The sequence below is a fragment of the Cynocephalus volans genome, chromosome 2 (genome assembly GCF_027409185.1).
Source record: "Cynocephalus volans isolate mCynVol1 chromosome 2, mCynVol1.pri, whole genome shotgun sequence".
NCBI classification, from domain to species: Eukaryota; Metazoa; Chordata; class Mammalia; order Dermoptera; family Cynocephalidae; genus Cynocephalus; species Cynocephalus volans.
The window spans coordinates 208625432-208638753 of record NC_084461.1 but is presented as its reverse complement, the minus strand read 5'-3'; the positions used below and the strand labels follow the sequence as shown (position 1 = coordinate 208638753).

The 13322-nt window shown below is 52.0% G+C and overlaps 1 protein-coding gene across 1 annotated transcript in view; it reads right to left on the bottom strand.

Moving 5' to 3' along the window:
• The window catches only part of DGCR8 (DGCR8 microprocessor complex subunit), a 35395-nt gene extending 26748 nt beyond the window's left edge, over positions 1-8647 (bottom strand). Inside the window, exons 1-5 of the mRNA XM_063087092.1 lie at positions 8505-8647; positions 2997-3997; positions 2366-2525; positions 955-1097; positions 508-790 (exon numbers count right to left, since the gene is read on the bottom strand). Coding sequence (XP_062943162.1) covers positions 508-790; positions 955-1097; positions 2366-2525; positions 2997-3716 — 1306 coding nt within the window. The 5' untranslated portion in view covers positions 3717-3997; positions 8505-8647. The remainder of the gene's footprint in view (positions 1-507; positions 791-954; positions 1098-2365; positions 2526-2996; positions 3998-8504) is intronic.
• Between the last annotated feature and the right edge of the window lie 4675 nt (positions 8648-13322).

The window sequence follows — 13322 nt, the reverse complement described above, 5'->3', positions numbered from 1 at the left end:
TCAGCAGGTGAACTGAAAGAGGTCTGCCACCAGTGAAGAGAGAGCTAAGACTTGAATGAGTAGAACTAAGCTAAAAGACACAGAAAAGAGAATGGTAAACTCCAGGATGTACCCAAAAAGCAATTGTGGGATTTAAGAAGAGGGAACTGCCCATGGAATAGTGGCAGTTTCCCAACAATGAGTCCACGGACAAAAGAGGCGCACTCTGAGGCTCATCAGGATAAATCAAAGCACCACCACATGAGCATATCCTACCAAAACAGCAATACGTCAGGAAAGAGTGTACAAGCAACCAGAGAAAAAGGCTGTGTAGGTCCTGCAGAGCCCAGGCAGATTCTCACAAGGACAGGGAGACTGGTCTTCCCAGCCATGTGGGAGCAGACACTCAGACACAACTAGGAACTAGGAAGGATGAACAAGACCCAGGAAGGATGTAGAATGCAGCAGCACCCGTGCAGACGGGTCCTAGGCAGTGAGGAGGGAAGAAAGCTCCCTTGGGGAACTTACCAACTGATTCATCTTTGCACACCTCGACTTTGGCCTTCACCTGCCCCAGGGCCCCAGGGGCTGCCTCAGCCCCAAGAGGGTCCTTCTCATCCAGGGGCCCCGAGTCAGCACCCATGGAGTCAGGCTCTTCCAGGGGGAACTCCAGTTCTGCAGATCGGCTCAGGGGCTTGACAGGGGACACCTCCCCACCAGAGGTGAGCTCATTGCTTTGCTCCCGTTCCTCATTGTCCTTCATTTTCTTGTAATGCAGACAGGGGATGCTACTCAGAGGAGGGTCATGTTTCTGTGGATAGTGAAATTGCAACATGAGTCACAAGGATGACCTGAAGTTCTGAAAATCTGATGCCTTTCACCAGCCTCTGTTTGGCTACAGTGCAACGTGTGCAGATGTGCATGTTTCAGTCTTAGAACTTATAAGCCTAAATTCAAGACTGATGCCTCCCCTACCCGTATGCTTCCCGTGCCCAAGAAGTATGGCCTGGACCAGGTGACCACCCGAGACTCTCTGTGTAGGTACACGGGGACTCCGGAGTTATGGAATGTCATGATCCACCCGTCGGGCAGCGGCTCCGTAGGTGGGCGGCCACGACCTACATGGGAGACGAGAACATCCTGCAATCACTTTAAAAGACTTAGAACTGTCGCCATGGCACTTCCCACACATGAAACTGCTCCGTGTTTGTGCATATCTGGTCTTTTATGTTCATCTGGTCTTCCCAGAGACTCTCAGTTCCTGTCCACCTCACTCACTGCTGTACCCCAGGCCTAGGACAGCAAGGTGAGAACTTATGTGTCAAATCAGCACGAGTGCCCTGGACACGAGATTCCTCTCCCGCCTGCTCGGCCATGGTCAGAGCACCCAAGGGGCTGGGAAAGCTTTGCTAACATACTGCATGTCTGGCAGCCACTATTCCTGGTGACCAGGTGACAAGTCTTTACTGCAACTGAGCCACACAGTCAGCAGCTTATAAAACACTACTCCCAACCCCTTCCTTGCTCTACAGGCAGCCCGCCTTCTACATCCTAGCCCTCAGCCCACAGTCTCACCTGTGTGCCCGAATCCCCATGCATCTCTTCAGCCCCTCTACCAAGCCAACATCTCCATGAGGATGCTCACAGGTGCCTCCAACCCAGTAAAGACAAAAGCCAACCCCGACGCTTCCCACACCCACACTGCATCAACAGAGCCTCATAAGCACAGCTCTGGGTACCTCCTGACTGTTCTCCCCTGTATCTCCAAATCTAAGTGCAAGTCACACTGCCTGCACCTCTGAAATACCTCCACCTCTACCCAAGGGGCTTCCACCCTGCCCACCTGCAGTACACACACCATGCTGTGTCTAGGAGCCATGCTTTTAAACAATAGCTGGGTAACAATGCCTGCTTCTGGGGGCTTCCCACAACATCTAGTATAGAATCAGAGCCTGGACCATGGTCATCAGCTGCTACCTCACTGAGCACCAACCTTTGTCCTAAGCCTCCACACCCCCAGGTGCATTGTCTCCTGGCACAGACCAATGTCCCTTCCTCAAGGGTCCACTCCTGACCCCATCAAAAGTCCCCTCTCATTCCTCTGCAGAACACCTGCCACACTATGGTTTCCATAGCACTCTCCTGGGTCTGTACTTGGGTCATATGTCTGGGTGCATCTCTGTGTCCTGTCTGCTTACCTTTCATCAGACATGACTGTCCTGTACTCAAACACAAGCCTCTACACAGCCCACTGCCCGGCACCAGCGGGCTCCCAAAGCATTTTTGTTAAAAACGCAACCACTCTGCTGCTGTGGAAACACTCATACTCTCTAACCCACCACTTACTTTTTTTTTTTTTTTTTAATTTTATTTTCCCACCACTTACTTTTGAGCACTGTTTTAATCTTGGTCATCATTGGCTGCACGCTTGTCTCTCCGTCAGACGGATGGTCACTGTCTCCTCCATATTTTTCCTCCATTCGCCTCTTTTTGGGAGCACAAAGGCCTTCCTCCAGCAGAGCATCCACATCGTTGTCAAAGTCATCCTGCAAAACACACTGTTCAGATACCATAATCCCAGCGTCCACACTCCTGCACCACAGGCAAGCTAACAGCATTAGTGAGAACGGACACAGAAAGGAGGCACTCAAGGAGGGCTCTGGGTATGCCTTTATGATGCATGATCATCTGAAAAACAAATGGGATAAAACTGACAACTGAAACCAACACACCTGGTCCAGTGCACCCACTACCAAGGAGCCTTCTCAGCAGCACCTGCCGACACAGGTTGGATAAAGGGTGCAAGGCCAACCTGTTGGCCAAACTTTTCATTAAGAAACTTTAAGAATTTAGACTCCTTACATCTTTCTCTTCTCCACATTAACCTTATTTCCCCTCATATGGGGTTTTGTTTTAGTTTTTTTTTTTAATTTCCCTGCTTTCAAAAGATGCTGCAATCCCCAAAACTCTTTCTGAGTTTCACTAAGAGCCTTCCAAAAGAGGGGTCACCAACATACCTCATAGGAGAAATTCAAGGCCTCTTCATCCACTCTGTCTCTTTGAACGATTGCTTTAGCCGTGAACCCGCCTGCTCCTTCTTCATCTAGCTCCAAATTGTCAGTAAAATCTTCTAACTCATCGAGCACTGCATACTCCACTCTCTTTTCCTGATCCAGCTCATTCTCCTCATCCTTCTTATCAGCACTCTCACCCCCTATGCCTACCCCATTACCAACACTCCCGCCAAAAGGACAAGCATGCACGTCTCCACTGACAGGACTAAGGAGCAGACCGCATTCTGCCCGAGCGTCGCGCTCCACTCCTGTGTACAGCACCTTCCTGTCCTTACTCCTGCAGCTCTCGGTAAAGCTCACGCTAATCTTTACATCCTTAAGCAACTTAAGGTCAGGGGAGAACTTCCGGACCGCAGGTGCGTGCCGGGCGGTGCGTGGGCTGTGGCCACTACAGTTCGGGTCTATGAGGAGGCGGCCCTTAGAGAAGGATCCTTTGGAGAGAAGAGAAGCTCCGTAGAAGTTGAACGGGTCCTCAGCAGGGGGTTCGGACTGTCCATCACCACCAGAGCCAACGTCCATTACCTCTGCATCACTGGACGTTTGCAGGGGAGGTGGTGGAGACTGTTCACGGGGCAGCGCTTGGAAAGGGCAAGCTCGGTTCTCCATCATCACTTCTCCTGCGGGCTCACGCGGGAGAGGAGAGGGACTCTCATATGTCTCCATATTAAAAGCGGTTAAGACTATTTTAAAAGACCAGAGTTTTAAAAAACCTTACATAAATCTATACAGCTAACATGCACAAGTCCGTCGAGACCCAGGTGCCGTCCTGCCCGCACTGCACACGCTGGCGGCTTAGTCAAGCTGGCCACATTGCTCTTTTCATTAATGTAGACAGCTTTTAGAACCACTGCCTCAATTATTGGAAATCACAATGCACTCAGCTTAAATGACTGACGACTAAGGGAGTCTGTCTTCATGCCAAAGTGGCACCTTTCTTCTTCCACCTGCAAAGAAATTTAAAAATATCGTCACGAAATGACAGAAACCTTCCGCTTCCCTGGTACCATGTTAAGAGTCAAGCGTTATTAACAGCATAGTAAAGAGCTTAAAATAATACTGCCTATGATAACCTTTTAGGCATCAGAACAAACCAACTTTGCTTTTTCCTTCAGAACCTAAATCATAATTTAAGTCCAAACTTAAATATTTTATTAACTGTCCACTTTAATTCTTACTTCAAAAGCACAAAAACAATATAATCTTAAGGCTCAATAATGATTAAAAAAAAAAATTACACTGATCTTCACCGCAGCATTCTGCTAACTCACTCTATCAGGTAAGCAAGCATGCGGTGGTAAGATGCCCTTTACAGAGCTCACATAAAGTGCATGGCCTTCCTCAGGCCATCAGAGCAACATCAATCCACTCACCTGCAAGGGCTGGGTCAGTCAGAGGGTGAGCATGAGACCCTCAGCTCAACTCTGCAGCACTAGGGGCCTCAGAGGTATGGCCAGGTGCTCTGCTACCCAGAGACCCCAGGGCTCTCCTGGACCCACAATGTGGCACGTGGACAGTGACAGTGATGCAGCACGCTGAGGTCACCAGAGGTGGCAGCATTGTTCTGTTCCCAGTAGAGGAGAGGGGTGGGTGGCTGCGGGGAAGGGAACCTGCCAGGGTTTTAGGGTGGAGCCATAGGAGACAGCTGGAACCAGGGCACAGAGTCCTGGCTGCCACCTGAAACCTGGCTCTATCACAGGGGCAATAAGGAGCCACCAAGAGTGAAGCAACTCTCAATGCCACAATTAGGTCCCTATTTGAGAAAGGAAACTGACAACTCTGCCAGACACAGGTGACTATGCCTGATGTGTGGGGATTTCTCCAGGCCAGAGGACAAAGGTTTGAAAGAGGCCCTGACAATAGGGCTGGAGATGTCAGTGTCATAAAACTCTGGAGCCATGACTGGCCCAGAGACAGAAGGCCAGAATGCATCAAGAAAGAGGTAGTTGTTGAATCCACAAGAGGGTGGCCACCCAGAGAGGGAGGGTTAAGGATGCAACTCTAGGAAGCTTCGTTACAGAGGCAGCACAAAAAAAGAGATGACATGAGGTGGAGAAAGCAGGGCCAAGGGAGCAGCCAGAAAACTCAGAGGTCCACAGGAGGAGGAGCGACCATCAGAGCAGGAGAAGCACACACAGACACACACACACATGCATGCACAGAAACACACATGCATGCACATGCTGTGCACACCAGGGCAGATATGCACACTCCCACACCTGCATGTGATAGCTTGATCAGTTGCATGGACAAAACCGATACTCTGAAGACCCCAAAAAGAACAAGGGATAGCAAATACCACGTTTAGGAAGTTTATGGTGAAGGGACAGAGCATGGTGGTTGTACTTTGAAAGGGACACAACATAATGAAAGGGACACAACATAAAAACTGGAGACTTAAGTTTAATTAATTCACTTAACAAATATTCACTGACGGTCTACTCTGAAGGAGGCACTACCACGAACAAGAGATAAGGTCCCCACAGCCTGGATGCAGCTGGAAGGGCAAGAGCCACTGCACTGTCACTCTATTTCCTAGATGCTAAGATGTCCTGACATTTCTGAATTCAATGGGAATTTAACACAATACCTCCCCAAAGCCGTGTCCATCAAAGGTGCTTAGGATCAAGGAAATACAGCACACAGAGAATGGCAAACAGAAGTGCAGTAAACGCTAAGGAGGCCGCAGCCAGGCAGGAACAAGGAACACCAAGTGGGTGCCAGTCTCCTGGCAACCAATAAAGACCATTTCAGAGAAGAACAGGTCAGCATGCCCAGTGCTACAGACCACAATTAAGACCAGGACCAGACATCTCAGAACCTGGCAAGTCTGCAGAGACCCTACTGAGTCAATCCGCCATCCTGGGGCAGAAAAAGCAAAAGTGAAATAGAATTGGAGGGATCATGTTAAAGGCTAAAAAGCAGCCAGCATAGAAAGGCAAAGATAATAGCTGCTGAAGGGTAGCCTTAAAGAGGCACATGGCATAGGGTCCAGGAGCCACAGAAAGGGAGTGTACACTCTTGGGAGAGCAGGAAACCTGCTCAGCCCCAGAGCTTGGGGGTGCTTTTCACTCTTCCTCTGTAAACTTTCTCTATTCACTCAACAAGTGTTTGCTGAAAACCTTCCAAGTGGCATGCACACACCGTTCTAGGTGCTGCAGACACAAGACAGACAAAACCCCTGCCCTACAGAGCTCACGTTTTAGCAGGGGAGACAGCCAAGTAACAACTAAGAAAGCATGTACCGAGTCACAGGCTGAGAAGTGCTCAAGCTAAAACAAAACAAGTGAAGGGTTGAGGAAGGGGCGGCAGCTTTGGGAAAGGTGGTCAGAGAAGGCCTCAAGCCAGCATCCACCTGAAGGCAGAGTGAGCCAGGTGAATAACAGGGGAGGGAGGAGGGAACATTCCAGGCAATACTAAGAGGAAAAGCAAAGGTCCTGGGGCAGGAATGTGGTGTGGCCAGCTAGAGCAGTGTGCCAAGGGGGAGTGACATTAGGCCAGGTCAGTGAGGGCAATCGGGGCCAAGGCTAGGCCTCCTAGGCTGCTGCCAGGACTTTGGCTCTTATCTTGAGAGACGGACCATTGGATGGAGGGTCCAAAAAGTGACACTGCTTGATCCAAGGAGAACAGTGGCAGTCAACCCTCAGCCAGGCCCTGTCTAAGCAAAGCAGTGTGAGAGAAAGGTTAAGCACAGAGAGGTTAAACAACTTGCTCGTGGTCACACAGCTAGAAGTACTGGAGCTGTTTTACCACCCAGGCAAGCTGGCTTGAGTCCATACAGCCTCGGTTTTCTATCACTTTACAGTTTAAAAGAATAACTGTGTCCAGAAAAACTACAGGTGGATAGATGGGGGTGGGGATCAAGGATGAGAGCAAAGAGAAGAATTAAGAGGCTCACCAGGTATCTTGGACCAAGACATTAAGTTAGAGGTGTTGAAAAATGGTCCGTTGCTGGAAATAGAAGGTACGCTGAAAGGGCTTCCTGAGGGTTGCACAAAGGTGTAAGAGAGAAATCAAGGTGACCTTAGAAAGGCAATGAGGAATGTTTGGGCATGGGTGGAGATTGGAGTTTGGTCTGGACACAGCTACCTGGCATCAAAGTAACACATGAAGATGTGGAAAAGGTAGCTAGAAATGCAAGGCTAGAGCGCAGAAAGGAGGTCAGGGTTGGAGATGGAGACATGGAAGATGTCAAGGAAAACTAGCATTAAAACCAGGAGACTGGATGAGATAACAATGGAAGGGAACTATGACAAGAGAAGCTAAGAATTCCCACCCCAAGGTCAAAGTGAGACTATAAAACCCCTAGCAAGTGCTCCACCTAGCCATAATGGCTCAAAGTGGGGCTCTCCCGCCCTTTGGCCTCACTACTGCTTCAGCTGATTGAACACATGGGAGCAAACCTTGCCTTGGTGAGCAAGCAGCAGACTCCCCTGGAACCCTGACAGAAGAGTAAAACCAACACACTTGGAGGGCACCCTTCGTTGAAGTCCACTTGCTGGGCTGGAATCGAAGTGCAGGCTGTGATGGTCCAGTGCTGCGGCTGCTGCCTTTCGGTCAAGCCTCTCCCACTGCAGCCTCCTGCCCAACCCAGTGGCAAAATGACCTCATTCATTCCTTTTGTCAACCTCCAAGGGGCCTCACATCCTGTACTTACAGGCGGCACTCGGCACCCGACTGACCATTCACTCCCTTTGATAAGTGCCCGCCTGGAACGGCCGCTCCACGACTGAGAGAGCCCAGTCTATAGACAGCAGACAGTGGGTCCTCGCCTAGTGGTTGGCCTCGAACAGTGGACAGCCCTAGACTGGACTGCCGTGCATCAGGTAACCAAGCACATGCGAGCATGCAAAACTGCAAATCAAATTCCTACCATGAGCAACCCAAGTCCACCGGATGAGACTTGACAAGTATCGCTGTCAACAGGTTGCCACCTTCCATTTATTTCTACCATGCTCATTGTTACAATAAAACCATATCCCGATTATCTAAGTGACAATCAATCCATAAAAATTTGGTGGAGAAAACGACTTAGGAGACTTCTCGGATTTCCCAGACTGTGTTAAAGTAGGCAGAGTTCTGGGCGAGCACTGTCCCTGTCCACACCTTTCCCGCCTGAAGGCGATGTTACGGCTTCGGGCCCACCGGCCGAGGAGCCTCTTTATCCAGACGGACAGCGACGAGCGTCGGCGACGCCTGGGCCCGGGCCCGCCCCCTAGCTCCGGCCTCGGCCCTGGCCCCGGCGGAGCCCCCGCCCAGCGCCCTCCGCTGCCCGCAGCCATGTTGCCTCACAAAGGCCGGGACTCCGCGTGGCCCACCCCGCCTCGCGCCCCCCACCCGGGCCCGGGCCCAGGCCTCGGCCAGGGAGGAAGGCGGGAAGGAAGGGCGTGCCCTCGCGCAGGCCGCAGCGCCCGCCCGCCCGCCTGCGGGGCGCCCCTCGCGCCCCGCACCTACCTGCGGCGCCGCGGCCTGCCCGAGCCGCCCGCAGCCCGACCACAGCAGGTAGACGCTCACCACCCGGCCACCACCGCCATCTGGAAAGGCCATCCAGGCTCACCGGTCGGCGGGACCCTCCTGCCGCGCCGGGCGAGCGGAGGGCGGGCCTTCGGGGCTCACGGCCAATCCCGGCGCGCGGCCGCCCCGCATTGGGGGAGCTGCCGAGCGGGCTGTGGAGGCCGCCAATCGGCAGCCCGTGGCGCGCGCGGCCGTGGCGCAAGGCCCAATAGCGCGGCCCCGCAGGCGGGTCCAGGCGCGCAGGCCGCGGCCGCGCTAACGGTCGCGGCCCGGGTGGAGTTCGCTGAGCTGAGGGCGGCGGCGCGGGGAGCGCCGGGAACGCGGCGCGCGGGGAATGCCGGGAACATGGGAGCGCGGGAAGCGCGGGGGACGCCGGGAACGGGAGCGCGGGGGACGTCGGGAGCAGAACCGCAAACGGGCCCCTTCCGAGGTAGACAGCGTGGAGGAGGCCGTGCAGACATAGGCGCTGCTTCGTTTCCAATTAAAAGCATTCCTTTGTAAGTCATTTAAAAAAAAAAAAAAAGGCAAGTAGGGCCGACCCCGTGGCTCACTCGGGAGAGTGCAGCGCTGGGAGCGCAGCGGCGCTCCCGCCGCGGGTTCGGATCCTATATAGGGATGGCCGGTGCGCTCACTGGCTGAGCGCGGTGCGGGAGACACCAAGCCAAGGGTTGCGTTCCCCTTACCGGTCACAAAAAAAAAAAAAAGAAAGAAAAAATAAAAAAAAGACAAGTATGCTCAACTGTCTGGCACTTTTGCATCTGCTAATACCATATTAGGAGCCTCAAAAAAGGGAGGGTGTAAGTAAATGGAGAGGGACAGCTCCTCAGACTAGCATTCCAGTCAACAAATGTAAAGGAATGATGGAAACAGGAAGTCTCCCGTTGGGCAGCTACCGCAATAATACGTGCTGCAAACAAAAATCATGCGTGCTAAAAATAGTGGGCGAAATATGAGAAACAGGTTTGGTTTGTTTTTCTTACAGAGTTGCAAAGTTTCCTCCCCAACATGCTTACTAATTGCAGAGGGAAAATAGCTGTACAGTGGGGAAAAAAATAGGAGCTACCACATTAACCAAGAGACCAAAGTTACCAGCAAATGTATACAGGTCTAAGCTTAGTGAATTGTACACTTTAAATATGTGCATTGCGTTATATTTTTATTATACCTCAATGGAAATGTAGAAAAAATATTAGCACCAGTAAAAGGACATACTGTGGGACTCCTGAGAAGAACATAGGTTTACTTGTGAGTATTTCTGCCCAAAAGGTAAAACCTGAACGAAGAAAGACCAAACAAAGCCAAAATGAGAGACATTCTGCAAAATTACCAGCCAATGCTTTTCAAAAATGTCGAGCTCGTTCAAGTCAGAGATAGAAGATCCATCTTTGATTGAAAGACACACGGCTAAGTGCAATGTGGAATCCAGACCCTGGATTGAATCCTGGCTCGGGTTTCTCATCCTCCACCATCCCCCAGAAGTTGTCTGATTGCCCTAACCCGTCTTCAGCAAAAATCCTGTTAGAGGGGTTTAGTGAGAATCCCTCTTACCCCTGGTGTTTCCTCTTAGTAATTTTCTATCCGCTGACCCTCCACCCTGCTCCTTGGCTTTCAATTCCCACTTGCCCATGCTATATTCAGAGATGAGCCCAATCTCTCCTCCACCACAAGGCCCTGTTGCAGTGGTCTCTATACCTGTGGCTATGGTCCTATATAAAGTCCTCCTTACCATGCTTTAACAAGTGTCACTGGATGATTTCTTTTTTAACAGCATCAATGCTAATTTCTTGGTTTTAATCATCCTACTGTGATGGGTGCTATGTTAACATTTAGGGGAACTGGGTGAGTGGTACTGGAATTCTTTGGTCTATTTTTCAAAATTTTTTAGTAAGTTGAAATCATTTCAAAATGAAAAAGGTTAAAGACAGGAGGGAGAGGAGGTGTTGCAGGTGATGAAGTGGGATGCCAGCACAGGCCCTTCCCTGTCTCTTGCCTACCTCAGCACCAGGCACCTCACAGAGAGTACTGACTCCCATGAGGGTCTGGCTCCCGGGCTCAGCCAGGGGATGCCAACCTCCCTGTGGCTGGGCCAGTCAGAGCCTATGGGAGCTCAGCACACTGCCATGCAACCATAGCAACCTTCCACACTTGGTTGGATGGTGAGGTGAGAGCCCCACCAACCTGTCAGACTTGAGACCTCAGACCTCCACACTAGCCAGCTTCCCACAAAGCCTGGGACCGACTGAGTGAGAGACAAGGACCCTCGCCAGAGATCTCAGCTGGCTTCAGCCTCAGAGTCACAAAGATTACTGACTGGAAACCCAAGCGGGAGAAGTATTCTTTCTTCTCTGGGTTTCTACCTCAGCCTAGCTTACCCATGAGCCAAGTCTCTGCAGAAGGGCCCACATGATGCCACCTGCTTGCAGATCAGACCAAAAGACATGATCTCAGGGAGTCTGCAAAAAAAGGCCAGGAGCCTAGGCCTGCCAAGACAAGACCCAAGTCCCCACTGCACCCCTGGGCTGGCCATGTTTGCTCACAGACTCTCTTCCACATCAGGCAGCCCCATGTCAGACAGCCCCACGTCTTCACACCTCAACTCAGCCGTCTCAGGGCCAGAGGGCAGAAGTGGCTTGTGGGAAGGGGCATCTGAGAAGGAGGTGAGGTCCCCATCTGCCTGGAAGAAGAAGACCCACACTGGGGACTCGGGGATGAAATGCAGCTGTGATGAGCACAAAGGACTGGGTAGGCCGTGCCGGGGTCCAGGTCCAGGCCTAGGCCTTCCTGGAGTCATATCCAAAGCTCTTCTAGAAGGCATTGGCTTCCTAGGGCCCTTCCAACAGCACAAGGGCCTTGCTTCAAGGGACTGGCCTAAATAAATGGGGGCTTGTGAAACACCAGCACTATCACCCTTGGTGTAAATGTTTACCTGGCCCAGGCATCAGGATACAGCAGTAGTTGAGAGAGGAAAGGTCCCTGCCTTCCTGGAGCTCTCAGTCTGACGAAGAGACACACAAAAAAAATCAAATACACAGCACATCAGACAGCGCCAACTGCCCCAAAGAAAAATAGAGCAGGACAAGCAGAGAATACAGCAACTTTATTGTTTTGTTTTGTTTTACTTATGGAAGATTGCAACTTTAATTGGGGTGCCTCCCTGAGACTTAGCAAAGACCTGCAGGAAGTGAAGGAGAGTGCTTCTTGGATATCTGTGGGAGGAATTCTTCAGGCAGAGGAGACAGTGAGTACCAAGGCCCTGGGGCAGGAGCTGGCTGTGAACCGTGGGAGGGGCCTGGGGCAAGTGCTGTGAAGGCAGAAGGGATGCCAGGCATTGTGGTGAGGCCAGGAGGACTGGTGGGCCTGCAGGAGCAGGCAACCCCTAAGGTGCCACCTTGTCCTTGTCCTGTCCTGGCCTCATGGCTCTGCCTCCCCACCTGGAGGGGAATTGAGCCATTACGTTATCTCCCCAAGCCTGTTTCCTCACCAAGTGAGGATCACAATTTTATCAGTCTGCTAGGGCTGCTGTAACAAAGCACCTCCCACTGAGTGGCTTAAACAACAGACATTTATGTCTCACAGTTCTGGGTGCTAGAAGTCCAAGATCAAGGTGGCGGGAGGACCACGCTCCCTCTGAAGCCTCTAGGGGAGGATGTGATCCAGGCCTCTCTCCCAGTGTCTGCTGATTCCTTGGCTGGTGGCAGCAGAACTTCAGTCTTCGCACGGCATTCTTTCTGTGTGCGTGTCCATCCCTGTGTCCAAATTTTCCTTTCTTTGGAAGAATACCCATCATACTGGATTAGGGCCCACCCTAATCACCGCATTTTGTCTTGGATACCTTTGGAAAGACCCTATCTTCAAACGCAGGCACATTCTGAGGTACTGGGGGTTAGGACTCCAATGTATCTTTTTTGAGAGATACAGCTCAACCCATAACAATAGAATCTACATTGTGGGCTTCCCCTTCCTCTGGGGGTCCAGGCAGGCTCGGGGGCAGAGGCATCCATGACACGGGCTCAGAAAGCTTTCCCGGGCAGGCCCAGTCTCCAGGGCAAAGGCGAACATCTGGAGAGGCTCTTCCTGAGGGCAGTGTGCCTGGCCAGGCTGGGTGCTGGCATGGAACGCTGGTACAGGACACAAGGTGGCCCACTGACACAGATAAGGATGTTGGCAGCATGGGTAGTGTCCTCAGCTGGGAGCCTGCCATCCTGAACTCAGCCAGATACATGTGGGACTTGGGACCTCTTTCCCCTTGGGCCTGGGGTTATGGATTGCGTTGCTACCAGGAGCCCCCTTTGAGTCCAGCAGTGCTTAAGCATTTTTCTTTTGAGTTCAAAGTGAGCCATGGAGGGCATCGGGCCCAGAGGGTGGTCGGGGCGGGAAGGGGGAAAGGGATGGGGAGGCAAATCGGGCTCCTGGTCCCCCGAGACAGACCAGCAAGTCGACATACTCAGTCGCGGAAGCCCTAGTGCAGGTTCACACCCACCCTGTGTTCTCGTTGCTCTGAAAAGACTCAGTTGGGGGCTGGCTGCAGAGGCAGAGGGAAGCCTGCAGCTGAGCATTGGTTATGTGGGACCCCCTTATGCTTGGCCAGGGCTGGGGACTCAAGCTCCCAAGTGCTTGCCCCAAACTCGGGCTCCTAGAACTGAGACAGACTCCACTAGCCCTCTGGTCCTCAAGTCCACCCCTCCCACCATCCCCTGGCCTCCACGGTCCACCCAGAGTATGGGCTGACCATACCTCTCCCCCCAGAGAAGTCTCATG